This window comes from Oncorhynchus clarkii, chromosome 19, assembly GCF_045791955.1.
Source record: "Oncorhynchus clarkii lewisi isolate Uvic-CL-2024 chromosome 19, UVic_Ocla_1.0, whole genome shotgun sequence".
NCBI classification, from domain to species: domain Eukaryota; kingdom Metazoa; phylum Chordata; class Actinopteri; order Salmoniformes; family Salmonidae; genus Oncorhynchus; species Oncorhynchus clarkii.
This window is the reverse complement of record NC_092165.1, coordinates 57,588,224-57,603,643: the sequence shown is the minus strand read 5'-3', so window position 1 is coordinate 57,603,643 and position 15,420 is coordinate 57,588,224. Positions and strand designations below refer to the sequence as shown.

Sequence of the window (15,420 nt, the reverse complement as noted above, 5' to 3'; positions counted from 1 at the left end):
TGATTTGTTTTTTTATAAGATAAGTTTAATGCTAGTTAGCAACTTACCTTGGCTTCTTACTGCATTCGCGTAACAGGCAGGCTCCTCGTGGAGTGCAATGAGAGGCAAGTGGTTAGAGCGTTGGACTAGTTAACTGTAAGGTTGCAAGATTGAATCCCGGAGCTGACAAGGTAAAAATCTGTCGTTCTGCCCTGAATAAGGCAGTTAACCCACTGTTCCTAGGCCGTCATTGAAAATAAGAATGTGTTCTTAACTGACTAAAAAAAATATATATATATATATATATATATATATATTTAAATACCCATTTCCGATTGTTGTGAACTTGAAATCGGCCCTAATTAATCGGCCATTCCGATTTAATCGGTCGACCTCCAGTTCATAGTATGATAGAAGATTACGTGGCGTAAGAGAAAGCAAGTCATCATAAGGCTTCAGAAGACTATGGGTCATTTCAGGTTTTAGGTTTTGTATTGGAAAAAACAACTTCTATCCGGGAGTCTTTGATATGAATGGCCACTGTGGAAAGTGGCGATTTTCCTATTTGTGAATGACAATCCACTCTTAGACATTATGACTAGAGTGTGATTGTATTTCCTGAGAGCTAAACGTTTATTGCAATTTATTCTGTGAGGATGTAGATAAAGTAGAATCTGAAGCTTGTTTGATGAGTCACTTGGATCTGCACAATAGGATAAGGGCAAGATTTTGCTTTCCTGGAAATATGATTGTGTGTGTGTGTGTGTGTGTTGGGTAATTCCTACATAGATATGATCCTATGTCAGTCAGCAGCGGTATCTTTCTGAACTTTTTGAAACCCATATCCCCTCTGTACTAACCGTTTCTACTACAGGCTTACTCTTTAAGCCAGTTACCAGTTGCAAAATATGTGGTCAACCACATCAGTGTTTCAGCAGATAAAATATAGCTGTTTTTTTTATGGCCATAATAAAAACTGTATTGAGCCAAACTTTCTTTTTGGGCATTCATCCACTGTCATGTCGGTTTTTGCAAAAAAAAACTCTCCCCATGTATTGATTTCTTGGTCTCCTTCCCCAGGGTCTGTATGAAGGGATGTGATGACCCATGCAGATACCGCCCCAGTGACTCCTGGGAGCAGGTAGGTCTTCCACATGCGGAGGCCATGGTGGGGGGAGCCCAGCCAAAACTAAAAAGAGGGAGGCCCAAGGAGGTAAAGAGAGGCAGTGTGAAGGAGAGCAATGAACTGTGGGAAGAGGAGGAGGGCAGGAAGCTGGATCTGTGCGAGGGGGACAGCCTCGACTGTCGAGTCCTTCTCACTCGTCTGGAGTCGAGCGGTGATGAGGACAAGGAGAGCTGCTTGGAACCTCCAATAGAGACCAAAGAAGAAGGGAGCCATAGCCTGGTGCGTGGAAGGACCAAGCCCTGCAAGTCTAGACAAAAGACCTGCAAAGCCTATCGGCTAGCGCCGGAACCAAACAATCAATCAAAAGTGTTATGCACATTACCTGTCGTGGAACCTCGCAAACGGAGGCTGGCCTCTCTCAACGCGGAGGCTGTGAATACTCTGCTCTTATACAGAGAACATCCGCAAGGGTCCAGACTCGTAAATAAGCTACATTCCAATGGGAATCTGGCAAAGGATGCAATCATTTTGGGCCATAACACCCCAAGTGGTCCTAAGGTGGCAAAATCAGACATTTGTGGAACTAGAAGTTCCAAAACTTACCAAAAGACTATGAAGATGGAGGATGTGGGTCTGCTGAGTCTGTACGGTCCCACCCCTCGGCGTCAGGCCAGCCTCAATGCTTCTGCTTTGCTCAAGATCACCAGCACCTCTTTCAAAGCCAAACACCGGGGGACCAAGGCCAACTGCAACCAGCTGAGTGGGGTAGTGAGGATTAAGCTAAAGAAACGGCATCATCATGAAATCCATCACAGGCAATCCCAGGTCCAGCCACAGCTGGTTCAGAAATGCTGTAATCTCTGTAAAAGGGAATACTTCCACCCAGAACCACAGTGGGAGGGGACTACAGGGGGGAATGGCTCCATCAGATCTGACTTCCAGTGTGGATCCTTCCTTGGCTACCCGATGAAGTCTGTGGAGGAGCCAGTCGAGACCCAGGCGACTCCTTCTTTCTGCTGCTGCTCCCAGGAAAGGTTGGGGGAGTACTGCCACCGACTGGCCCTGTTCCTTGGCCAAAAGAGCTTCGGTGACGACGAACTTGAGGAGCATTCGCTCTCCAAGGGCCGCCTCCTCTCTCCCCGTTCCCTTGCCCACCCACATGCCCTGACCATAGGCCCCTACCCTTACCCATGTTTCTCAGGCTATTATGTCCACTTTGCCCACCACAAGACCTCCTCTACCCTCATGACCTCCATGAGCTCCAGCCCCATGCCCTACCCGCCCTCTTCTGTGGCCTCCATCACGTTGTGCCCTGGTGGGGTCCAGAGTCCCAAGCTACTGTCCCCGACCGGCTCCCACCACTCAGGAGTCTCCCACCCGGTCTACTGCTATGGAGAAGCCTGCAGAATCAGTCGCTACCCCTACAGAGCAGTAACAACGCTCGCCAGCAAGGGGTGCTGCTATAATGCAGGTTGCTCCAGCTGCAGCCATAACACCAAGTTGGGTAAGAGAAGGCAGAAATGCCTATAGATATGTAGTAATAATGATGTGAATGGGTCATGATGATTGCAGAGTGTTAACTGCATATTTGAGATGGCTCAGTGACCTTTTTTAGTCAATTAGTCAAATCAGCTACAATCTGCCGAGAAAATTCTCATGTTTTTACCTTTTTTAGAATACAGAAAATCAGAAATGTCACAGGTGAGGCATGAATCTAAAGTTTTCAAGAAAGTTGTTCAGTTGTGTTCTAGGATTAGGTGTTCTAGGGTTAGGATTAGGTGTTCTAGGGTTAGGATTAGGTGTTCTAGGGTTAGGATTAGGTGTTCTAGCGTTAGGATTAGGTGTTCTAGGGTTAGGATGAGGTGTTCTAGGGTTAGGTGTTCTAGGGTTAGGATTATGTTTTCTAGGGTTAGGATTATGTTTTCTAGGGTTAGGATTAGGTGTTCTAGGGTTAGGATTAGGTGTTCTAGGATTAGGTGTTCTAGGGTTAGGATTAGGTGTTCTAGGGTTAGGATTAGGTGTTCTAGGGTTAGGTGTTCTAGGGTTAGGATTAGGTGTTCTAGGGTTAGGATTAGGTGTTCTAGGGTTAGGTGTTCTAGGGTTAGGATTAGGTGTTCTAGGGTTAGGATTAGGTGTTCTAGGGTTAGGATTAGGTGTTCTAGGGTTAGGATGAGGTGTTCTAGGGTTAGGATTAGGTGTTCTAGGGTTAGGTGTTCTAGGGTTAGGATTAGGTGTTCTAGGGTTAGGATTAGGTGTTCTAGGGTTAGGTGTTCTAGGGTTAGGATTAGGTGTTCTAGGATTAGGTGTTCTAGGGTTAGGATTAGGTGTTCTAGGGTTAGGATGAGGTGTTCTAGGGTTAGGATTAGGTGTTCTAGGGTTAGGATTATGAGTTCTAGGGATTCATTCAGTGGGATCTAAAAGCCCAGTGGGGTTAGGGGTTAGGGTTAGGATTAGGTGCTCTAGGGATTCATTCAGTGGGATCTAAAAGCCCAGTGGGGTTTAAATCCACAGTCCTGAGCTGAACTTTGTTTCTTTATCCCTGCCCGGCACTCTAGCCATTAGTTGTGTGAGTAGGTCCAATGAGTAATCACCACATATTGTGTAAATAGAATGTACTGGATTTACTATTGAAGCTGTGGACTATTCGTCTGGAGATGCCAAGCTGTGCTCTCTGATCATCCAAACCCCATTTACTCCCAGTGGTCATATATACACTATCGTTCAAAAGTTTGTGGTCACTTAGAAATGTCCTTATTTTTGAAAGAGAAGCACATTTTTTGTCCATTAAAATAACATAAAATTGATCAGAAATACAGTGTAGACATTGTTGATGTTGTAAATGACTATTGTAGCTGGAAACAGCTGATTTTTAATGGAATATCTACATAGGCGTACAGAGGCCCATTATCAGCAACCATCACTCCTGTGTTCCAATGGCACATTGTGTTAGCTAATCCAAGTTTATAATTTTAAAAGGCTAATTGATCATTAGAAAACCCTTTTGCAATTATATTAGCAGAGCTGAACACTGTTGTTCTGATTAAAGAAGCAATAAAACTGGCCTTCTTTAGACTACGTGAGTATCTGGAGCATCAGCATTTGTGGGTTCGATTACAGGCTCAAAATGGCCAATTAACTGTCTTCTGAAACTCGTCAGTCTATTCTTGTTCTGAGAAATGAAGGCTATTCCATGCGAGAAATTGCCAAGAAACTGAAGATCTCGTACAACGCTGTGTACGACTCCCTTCACAGAACAGCGCAATCTGACTCTAACCAGAATAGAAAGAAAAGTGGGAGGCCCCAGTGTACAACTGAGCAAGAGGACAAGTACATTAGAGTGTCTAGTTTGAGAAACAGATGCCTCACAAATCCTCAACTGGCAGCTTCATTAAATAGTACTCGCAAAGCACCAGTCTCAAAGTCAACAGTGAAGAGGCGACTCCGGGATGCTGGCCTTCTAGACAGAGTTCCTCTGTCCAGTGTCTGTGTTCTTTTGCCCATCTTAATCTTTTATTTTTATTGGCCAGTCTGAGATATGGCTTTTTCTTTGCAACTCTGCCTAGAAGGCCAGCATCCAGGAGTCGGCTCTTCACTGCTGGCGTTGACTGGTGTTTTGCGGGTACATGTGGAATCATTTCAGCCTGTCTTGTGTGTACAGTATCGAGCTCTGCTATAAAGCTTAACAAACCATGTATATATATATACACACACACACACACACACACACACACACACACACACACACACACACACACACACACACACACACACACACACACACACACACACACACACAAGACAGACTGAAATGATTCCACATGTCATTTCAGCCAGGAGTCCCATAGCCCCTTTACAGTACTTGAGTCACTGCCTCCGGAGCAGTGGATGACGACAGAACAGGGCCACTCTTACTGAGGGAATTTGTTCTCAGCTGGTCTGTGGTCAGATCGTATTTGTCGGGGACCACAGCAGCACTCATGACTTCCTTTAAGTATGCTGATTACAGATCAATATGGTGTGTCGTTGGCTAGCCCGCTCAGAGGCGCTATTAGCTGAGGTAAATTGGCATTTGACAATGTCTTGTTGCCTCTGTTGAGCTGCCTGCTTTGATGTGACACAGAAATGGACCCTTTTCCCCAGAGGAGTGATGGAGACAGGAACAAACAGTAGTGGTAAATGAGTGCTGACTGAGATGATGGGAGGCAAGTAACATAAATGCTATAATAAAAAATTATAATAATAAATAAAAATAAATAAATATATATATAAGTAGAATATTTGCATAATAGGTGGCTAAACGCTATTAACTAAAAAACATCTCTCCACGGCATCACTATTACAGTATCATAATTATTCCATTATTCCAGAAGGTTCAGTTGTGTCAAGTCGGATAACAGAAAGATTTGAACATACAGTGCGTTGCGAAAGTATTCGGCCCCCTTGAACTTTGCGACCTTTTGCCACATTTCAGGCTTCAAACATAAAGATATAAAACTGTATTTTTTTGTGAAGAATCAACAACAAGTGGGACACAATCATGAAGTGGAACGACATTTATTGGATATTTCAAACTTTTTTAACAAACAAAAACTGACAAATTGGGCGTGCAAAATTATTCAGCCCCTTTACTTTCAGTGCAGCAAACTCTCTCCAGAAGTTCAGTGAGGATCTCTGAATGATCCAATGTTGACCTAAATGACTAATGATGATAAATACAATCCACCTGTGTGTAATCAAGTCTCCGTATAAATGCACCTGCACTGTGATAGTCTCAGAGGTCCGTTAAAAGCGCAGAGAGCATCATGAAGAACAAGGAACACACCAGGCAGGTCCGAGATACTGTTGTGAAGAAGTTTAAAGCCGGATTTGGATACAAAAAGATTTCCCAAGCTTTAAACATCCCAAGGAGCACTGTGCAAGCGATAATATTGAAATGGAAGGAGTATCAGACCACTGCAAATCTACCAAGACCTGGCCGTCCCTCTAAACTTTCAGCTCATACAAGGAGAAGACTGATCAGAGATGCAGCCAAGAGGCCCATGATCACTCTGGATGAACTGCAGAGATCTACAGCTGAGGTGGGAGACTCTGTCCATAGGACAACAATCAGTCGTATATTGCACAAATCTGGCCTTTATGGAAGAGTGGCAAGAAGAAAGCCATTTCTTAAAGATATCCATAAAAAGTGTTGTTTAAAGTTTGCCACAAGCCACCTGGGAGACACACCAAACATGTGGAAGAAGGTGCTCTGGTCAGATGAAACCAAAATTGAACTTTTTGGCAACAATGCAAAACGTTATGTTTGGCGTAAAAGCAACACAGCTGAACACACCATCCCCACTGTCAAAAATGGTGGTGGCAGCATCATGGTTTGGGCCTGCTTTTCTTCAGCAGGGACAGGGAAGATGGTTTAATTGATGGGAAGATGGATGGAGCCAAATACAGGACCATTCTGGAAGAAAACCTGATGGAGTCTGCAAAAGACCTGAGACTGGGACGGAGATTTGTCTTCCAACAAGACAATGATCCAAAACATAAAGCAAAATCTACAATGGAATGGTTCAAAAATAAACATATCCAGGTGTTAGAATGGCCAAGTCAAAGTCCAGACCTGAATCCAATCGAGAATCTGTGGAAAGAACTGAAAACTGCTGTTCACAAATGCTCTCCATCCAACCTCACTGAGCTCGAGCTGTTTTGCAAGGAGGAATGGGAAAAAATGTCAGTCTCTCGATGTGCAAAACTGATAGAGACATACCCCAAGCGACTTACAGCTGTAATCGCAGCAAAAGGTGGCGCTACAAAGTATTAACTTAAGGGGGCTGAATAATTTTGCACGGCCAATTTTTCAGTTTTTGATTTGTTAAAAAAGTTTGAAACATCCAATAAATGTCGTTCCACTTTATGATTGTGTCCCACTTGTTGTTGATTCTTCACAAAAAAATACAGTTTTCTATCTTTATGTTTGAAGCCTGAAATGTGGCAAAAGGTCGCAAAGTTCAAGGGGGCAGAATACATTCGCAAGGCACTGTATAGACAGCAACATTAACACATAATGGAATCAAATGCTGACAAGGTATAATATACAAGATAAAATGGAAGTCACAGCCATCCGTTTTCATTTCAAAGCCGTACTGATGCTTGTACAAAACTTGTAGCAGCTCTGTTGGTTCGCGCCCTCAAGGCAGTGCTGTTTATTGGCTGTTCAGTGGATGTGTAACATCCAAGATGATTTTATTGCCCCTTTTTACTTGTGCGCTCTTTGTAAATGTCTCAGAGAGCTTTTTGCTTGTACAGATAGAGATGTATGTTCTCTCCCTCTGATCACTCTCAATATCCTTAGCCAGCTCTCTGCTTCCACACTGCCTGTCTGGGGGACCATCAGGCCACAACAAATGGCCATCTCTGCTACTCTGATGTGGCCATCCCCGTGGCCATCCCCGTGGCCATCCCCGTGGCCAGCCCTGTGGCTCAAAGCTACAATTAAGACAGGGGATACAGATCGTGTTCTTATCTCTACTGCACACAGCGTCAGTGGCGCTGAAACAGAGTGTCCCCATGGCAGGAAAGGAGAGGATGAATGTGAAGTAAGATGTGAGTTTAAGAGACTGATTACTCCCGTGTCTGACTGTTCCACTTTTCCCCACAGAAGACTACTCCTCGCCTTTGGAGGACCACAGCCCCCCCTCTGTCCCAGGTTCCCCCACACAAGGCTGCCTTGCCACCGCCAGCGCTCCCCCAGCCGGCCAATCAGTGCCCCACCTCCAGAACCTTCTATCGGACCCCAGCCAACCGAGGATTACGCTGCAAGTGACCCGGGAGTGTCCTCAGCGTGCAAAGCCACCCAGCAGCTCTCGGTCTGGGGTATGTGGTGACTCCCATATTCGAGACGAGCATCAGCTGGGGCCTGCCGCCAGCGGAGCTGCCAAGCAGCAGAGGATCACCCGTCGCCGGGCAACCAATGGCTGGCTGCCCGTGGGCGTGGCCTTCGAGAAGGAGGTTTTCACTGTGGTATGTGTCGCTCTGTGTTAAGAGATACTGGTTGTGCCTTGTAAGATAGCTAGCTGAGGCTACAGAATATTAGAATTTCCTCTAAAGGAAAACTTAGTCTGTATGTATGGTATTATTACCATCCACTCTTACTTCTGTGCTAAAAACAATGCTAATAACCGGGTGATTAGCATGTGCTAACAATACTGTTATTAACCGGGTGATTAGCATGTGCTAATAACAGTTCCAATAACCGGGTGATTAGCATGTGCTAACAATACTGTTAATAACCAGGTGGTTAACATGTGCTAACAATACTGTTAATAACCGGGTGATTAGCTTGTGCTAACAATACTGCTAATAACCGGGTAATTAGCATGTGCTAATAACAGTTCCAATAACCGGGTGATTAGCATGTGCTAACAATACTGTTAATAACCAGGTGGTTACCATGTGCTAACAATACTGTTAATAACCAGGTGGTTACCATGTGTTAACAACAATGCTAATAGTATGTGCCATCAACAATGACATATTGACTATGTTTCCAGGGGGAGGAGACGACAGTGTTGCGCAAATGTTTCGAAGGAGTACAGCGGGACGGGGAGGTCATTCGGGTTCGAGACACAGTCCTGCTGCGCTCCGGTACCAGGAAGAAGTCTCTGCCCTACGTAGCCAAAATCTCAGCCCTGTGGAAGGACCCCGAATCAGGTGAAGTTCTGCCTCTTTCACACGTAGCTAAACTGATACAAATGGATGATACAAAACTATAGCCTTGTTTTAAAAAAAAAACGCTTCAAATAGTGTTGGTTTTGTTTTAAATACTTGGTCGGCACTCAAGTGAACTTGCCTGGCACAGACAGTGTGCCAGGCAACTGATGGCCAGGTTTTGTACTTTTTCATACTACTCCATCTGGCATTCCAGTCAGCAATCAAATGTCTGCCACAAACTTTTGTAGAATGTGACAAAAAAAAGTTGAAATGATTATGAATGGGCTCCCTACACATCTCATCAAATGTTCAATTCGACTTTGGTAATCCTCTTCTCACTCTGAAAATGGCACTGTTTGTGTGTCCTCAGGAGAGATGATGATGAGCCTGTTTTGGTTCTACCGCCCAGAACACACACAGGGAGGACGAAATCCCAACACACACTGTGAGGTGAGTTCTCCGGAAAGCACAGTTCACACTGTGAGGTGAGTTCTCCAGAAAGCCCAGTTCACACTGTGAGGTGAGTTCTCCTGAAAGCCCAGTTCACACTGTGAGGTAAGTTCTCCTGAAAGCCCAGCTCACACTGTGAGGTGAGTTTTCCTGAAAGCCCAGTTCACACTGTGAGGTGAGTTCTCCTGAAAGCCCAGTTCACACTGTGAGGTGAGTTCTCCTGAAAGCCCTGTTCACACTGTGAGGTGAGTTCCCACACTGTGAGGTGAGTTCACCCAGTTCACACTGTGAGGTGAGTTTTCCTGAAAGCCCCGTTCACACTGTGAGGTCTCCTGAAAGCCCAGTTCACACTGTGAGGTGAGTTCTCCTGAAAGCCCTGTTCACACTGTGAGGTCACACACTGTGAGGTGAGTTCTCCTGAAAGCCCAGTTCACACTGTTCAAAGCCCAGTTCACACTGTGAGGTGAGTTCTCCTTCACACTGTGAGGTGAGTTCTCCAGCCCAGTTCACACTGTGAGGTGAGTTCTTTCACACTGTGAGATGAGCCCAGTGTTCACACTGTGAGGTGAGTTCTCCTGAAAGCCCAGTTCACACTGTGAGGTGAGTTTTCCAGAAAGCCCAGTTCACACTGTGAGGTGAGTTCTCCAGAAAGCCCAGTTCACACTGTGAGGTCACCCACTGTGAGGTGAGTTCTCCTTCACACTGTGAATGAGCCCAGTTTCACACTGTGAGGTGAGTTCTCCTGAAAGCCCAGTTCACACTGTGAGGTGAGTTCTCCAGAAAGCCCAGTTCACACTGTGAGGTGAGTTCTCCAGAAAGCCCTGTTCACACTGTGAGGTGAGTTCTCCAGAAAGCCCAGTTCACACTGTGGATGCCATCTACAATGTTTGTGCAGACTCAGCCTGGGAAAAGAGATGGCAAACACACTATTTCCATTTAATGATGTATTTCCTGGAGAAATAGGCTGTACAGGCTTTTGTCAATATCCCCCAGGAACAAACACACTTTGTTCACCCAGGCTATGAATAATAAACAGCAGCCTTATTCACCATGCTCTGCGAGAGAGAGTTGGGGCGTGTTCAGTGGGGAGAAAACGTTTTGAAACCGGGCGGCACTAGCTGAACTCGTCCAATGAAAAAAAAGATTTTCATTAGGGTTGTAAAATGTTTTATTACAGTGTGCTCTGCTGGATACCCTGGGCTTCGAGAAGACCAAAGCTACTGCTCTGCTTTACGGAAGTCTCTGAAATGATAACCAGCTAGGAATAAATCAAAACTTAGGCTGCACCATTTTTTAATTCCCAATGCAAGGGTGATTTCCTGATGAAGACGTTGATTGAAAAGAGCTATGCAGACTTTTCTGTGTGCAAACTGATATTTTAGAAATGGTTAAGGGTTTGGTTAAGGGTTTGGCTAGTCAGTTTGCACATCAGAAAAGTCTGTATAGATCTTCCCAAGTGGGTCTTTATGATGATGATGTCAGACACGTAGTTAAGGGATCGTTCAGAAATGACGTATTTTGATAAATGTAAATACAGTATGTTCAATATGCTGAACTATCTCTTTACGCTGCTGCTTCTCTCTGTTGATTATCTATGCATAGTCACTTTAACTCTACCTACATGTACATATTACCTCAATTACCTCAACTAACCGGTGCCCCCGCACATTGACTCTGTACCGGTATCCTCCGTATATAGCCTCCACATTGACTCTGTACCGGTATCCTCTGTATATAGCCTCCACATTGACTCTGTACCGGTATCCTCTGTATATAGCCTCCACATTGACTCTGTACCGGTATCCTCTGTATATAGCCTCCACATTGACTCTGTACCGGTATCCTCTGTATATAGTCTCCACATTGACTCTGTACCGGTACCCCCTGTATATAGTCTCCACATTGACTCTGTACCGGTACCCCCTGTATATAGCCTCCACATTGACTCTGTACCGGTATCCTCTGTATATAGTCTCCACATTGACTCTGTACCGGTATCCTCTGTATATAGTCTCCACATTGACTCTGTACCGGTATCCTCTGTATATAGTCTCCACATTGACTCTGTACCGGTACCCCCTGTATATAGCCTCCACATTGACTCTGTACCGGTATCCTCTGTATATAGCCTCCACATTGACTCTGTACCGGTACCCCCTGTATATAGCCTCCACATTGACTCTGTACCGGTATCCTCTGTATATAGTCTCCACATTGACTCTGTACCGGTACCCCCTGTATATAGTCTCCACATTGACTCTGTACCGGTACCCCCTGTATATAGCCTCCACATTGACTCTGTACCGGTACCCCCTGTATATAGTCTCCACATTGACTCTTCACCGGTACCCCCTGTATATAGTCTCCACATTGACTCTTCACCGGTACCCCCTGCATATAGCCTCCACATTGACTCTGTACCGGTACCCCCTGTATATAGCCTCCACATTGACTCTGTACCGGTATCCTCCGTATATAGCCTCCACATTGACTCTGTACCGGTACCCCCTGCATATAGCCTCCACATTGACTCTGTACCGGTACCCCCTGTATATAGCCTCCACATTGACTCTGTACCGGTATCCTCTGTATATAGTCTCCACATTGACTCTGTACCAGTACCGGTACCCCCTGTATATAGCCTCCACATTGACTCTGTACCGGTACCCCCTGTATATAGTCTCCACATTGACTCTGTACCGGTACCCCCTGTATATAGCCTCCACATTGACTCTGTACCGGTACCCCCTGTATATAGTCTCCACATTGACTCTGTACCGGTACCCCCTGTATATAGCCTCCACATTGACTCTGTACCGGTACCCCCTGTATATAGTCTCCACATTGACTCTGTACCGGTACCCCCTGTATATAGCCTCCACATTGACTCTGTACCGGTATCCTCTGTATATAGCCTCCACATTGACTCTGTACCGGTACCCCTGTATATAGCCTCCACATTGACTCTGTACTGGTACCCCCTGTATATAGTCTCCACATTGACTCTGTACCGGTACCCCCTGCATATAGCCTCCACATTGACTCTGTACCGGTACCCCCTGTATATAGCCTCCACATTGACTCTGTACCGGTACCCCCTGTATATAGCCTCCACATTGACTCTGTACCGGTATCCTCAGTATATAGCCTCCACATTGACTCTGTACCGGTATCCTCTGTATATAGCCTCCACATTGACTCTGTTCTGGTACCCCCTGTATATAGTCTCCACATTGACTCTGTACCGGTACCCCCTGCATATAGCCTCCACATTGACTCTGTACCGGTACCCCCTGTATATAGCCTCCACATTGACTCTGTACCGGTATCCTCTGTATATAGCCTCCACATTGACTCTGTACCGTAACACCCTGTATATAGCCTCCACATTGACTCTGTACCGTAACACCCTGTATATAGCCTCCACATTGACTCTGTACCGGTACCCCCTGTATATAGCCTCCACATTGACTCTGTACCGGTATCCTCTGTATATAGTCTCCACATTGACTCTGTACCAGTACCGGTACCCCCTGTATATAGCCTCCACATTGACTCTGTACCGGTACCCCCTGTATATAGTCTCCACATTGACTCTGTACCGGTACCCCCTGTATATAGCCTCCACATTGACTCTGTACCGGTACCCCCTGTATATAGTCTCCACATTGACTCTGTACCGGTACCCCCTGTATATAGCCTCCACATTGACTCTGTACCGGTACCCCCTGTATATAGTCTCCACATTGACTCTGTACCGGTACCCCCTGTATATAGCCTCCACATTGACTCTGTACCGGTACCCCCTGTATATAGCCTCCACATTGACTCTGTACCGGTATCCTCCGTATATAGCCTCCACATTGACTCTGTACCGGTACCCCCTGTATATAGCCTCCACATTGACTCTGTACCGGTACCCTCTGTATATAGCCTCCACATTGACTCTGTACCAGTACCCCCTGTATATAGCCTCCACATTGACTCTGTACCGGTACCCCCTGTATATAGCCTCCACATTGACTCTGTACCGGTATCCCCTGCATATAGCCTCCACATTGACTCTGTACCGGTACCCCCTGTATATAGCCTCCACATTGACTCTGTACCGGTACCCCTGTATATAGCCTCCACATTGACTCTGTACTGGTACCCCCTGTATATAGTCTCCACATTGACTCTGTACCGGTACCCCCTGTATATAGCCTCCACATTGACTGTGTACCGGTATCCTCCGTATATAGCCTCACTACTGTTATTTTACTGCTATTCTTTAATTATTTGTTACTTTTATCTATTTTTTACTTAACACTTATTTTTTCTTAAAACTGCATTGTTGGTTTTTAAGGGCTTGTAAGTAAGAATTTCACTGTTGTATTCAGTATTTCACTGTAAGGTCTACTACACCTGTTGTATTCGGCGCATGTGACAAACAACATTTGATTTGTTTTGGTTCATGAGATTCAGTTTTCTCTCCTCTTGTCACCCAACTTCATTTCCAGAATGAAATTTTTGCATCCCGGCATCAGGATGAAAACAGTGTGGCCTGCATTGAAGACAAGTGCTACGTGTTGACGTTAGCACAGTACTGTAGGTAAGGTCTGTTCATCTCTGATGGGATATGGGGTGTGAGAATGAATAGTATGTGGGAGACACAAGATGGATTCTATTACATTTTATTTGTTGCATTGCGTTTGTTCACTTATTTGCGCAGTCTTTTTGACATGTCCTTTGGCTTGGTGTTTCAGATATTGTGCTTTGGTGACTCGTCGGCGGGAGGATCTCCCTGAAAGTGCCACCAGAGTGGTGCCGCCTTCTGTCGAATACGCCGTCCCTGCCCACTGCTGTGTCCCAACAGACATCGACCCCGACCTGGTGTTCATGTGTCGCCACGTCTACGACTTCCGCTATGGACGCATCCTGAAGAGTCTGCAGTAGCACTTGTGTGGATGGTGGTGGAACGGAGGAATCTTAAACAGTGGAAGAGAGAGCTGAAAAGACAGGATTTTGAGACCGACCAAGCCACTCTGTTTTGAAAGGAGTGGAAGATGTTGACAGTTTTAGGCAGAGGAAGTCTCTAAGTCTGGAAGTGCTTTTGCCCAATGTCTCTATCTCTCACTCTTGAGCGATTTGCGAAGGGTCACACTTGGTCAAAGAGGAATTGTGTTTTATCATCCCAAGCACAAATCCCCTTTAATAAAACTGAAATGCCAAATTATTATTTTATTTTTTGCATCGTCCCATGACTTTGCCTGTATCTATGTGGGTTAATAGTGCCGTTGTGTTGCCAGATGGTATCAGTTAAGACTTGTTTTGTATTTAATGGGATGACTCATGAATTAGATGGTGGCTTAACATATTTATCTGTATTGATTTAGTCTTGAGTTTAAGGTTTAATTGGCTTAAGTGCAGAGAAATATTTATTTCTATATGGAGAATTTTTTTTATTTAATTTTTTTAAAGTAATTTAAGAGTGCATTATTTAGTATTTTCAAAGCAAGGAAGTCGACTACGAGATAATTATCATTCCTAAGTAGAAATGATCCAGGCGTTCGCCAAACACTAACTCTCTGTCTGCATTGTCTTAGAGGTAAAGTACCAGTGAATCCCAAACCAGCCTCTCGCCTATACCTCACCCCTACCAACTATACCTCACCCCTACCAATTCATGGCCCTACGTAGTCACGTGTTGCTGACAAAACTCCCAGAGTGGCGAGGGGATTAAATAAACCCATTAACTTCGAGACACACTCTTGACTTGAATTATGCAATTCATGTATGACATTTAAATAATAAGAGAATGAAATTCAAATTCCCCTGGTCATTTTACAAGATATAAATCGGACACAACAACTACTCCATTCTCTTGTATGAAATTGTACAAAATATATTGTGTTTACATGTTGGAATAGCTCTTCGCTTTGGAACCGGCAGCTTTGCTGGCTTGGTCGAAGTGGCTATCGAAGGGGCTGATCATTGTCACACCCTCGGCTTTGGGACACTTGTTCATATGAAGGAGGTGAGTGTGAAAGTGCAAATGGAGGGGAGAGGGGAAGGGACTGGTTTGGGATTCAGCATGAGAAATGATAATTGTATGTCCCTACTACCCTGCCTTGAATTGACCAATGAACGGGGGTTTGAACACAACACGCGCACTGCCATTA

The 15,420-nt window shown here is 45.0% G+C and overlaps 1 protein-coding gene across 3 annotated transcripts in view; it reads left to right on the top strand.

Annotated features, from left to right (window-relative positions):
• LOC139375419 (bromo adjacent homology domain containing 1) overlaps positions 1–15,420 on the top strand; it is a 37,992-nt gene that overhangs the window by 21,751 nt on the left and 821 nt on the right. Inside the window, exons 2-7 of one of the 3 annotated variants that reach the window (XM_071117192.1) lie at positions 1,060–2,609; positions 7,755–8,116; positions 8,647–8,806; positions 9,177–9,256; positions 13,759–13,850; positions 14,005–15,420. The exon at positions 14,005–15,420 is cut by the window's right edge and continues 821 nt beyond it. In XM_071117192.1, coding sequence (XP_070973293.1) covers positions 1,067–2,609; positions 7,755–8,116; positions 8,647–8,806; positions 9,177–9,256; positions 13,759–13,850; positions 14,005–14,194 — 2,427 coding nt within the window. In that variant the 5' untranslated portion in view covers positions 1,060–1,066 and the 3' untranslated portion in view covers positions 14,195–15,420. Of the gene's footprint in view, positions 1–1,059; positions 2,610–7,754; positions 8,117–8,646; positions 8,807–9,176; positions 9,257–13,758; positions 13,856–14,004 lie in introns of all 3 variants that reach the window. The other 2 variants (XM_071117193.1, XM_071117194.1) reach the window with 2 other exon arrangements.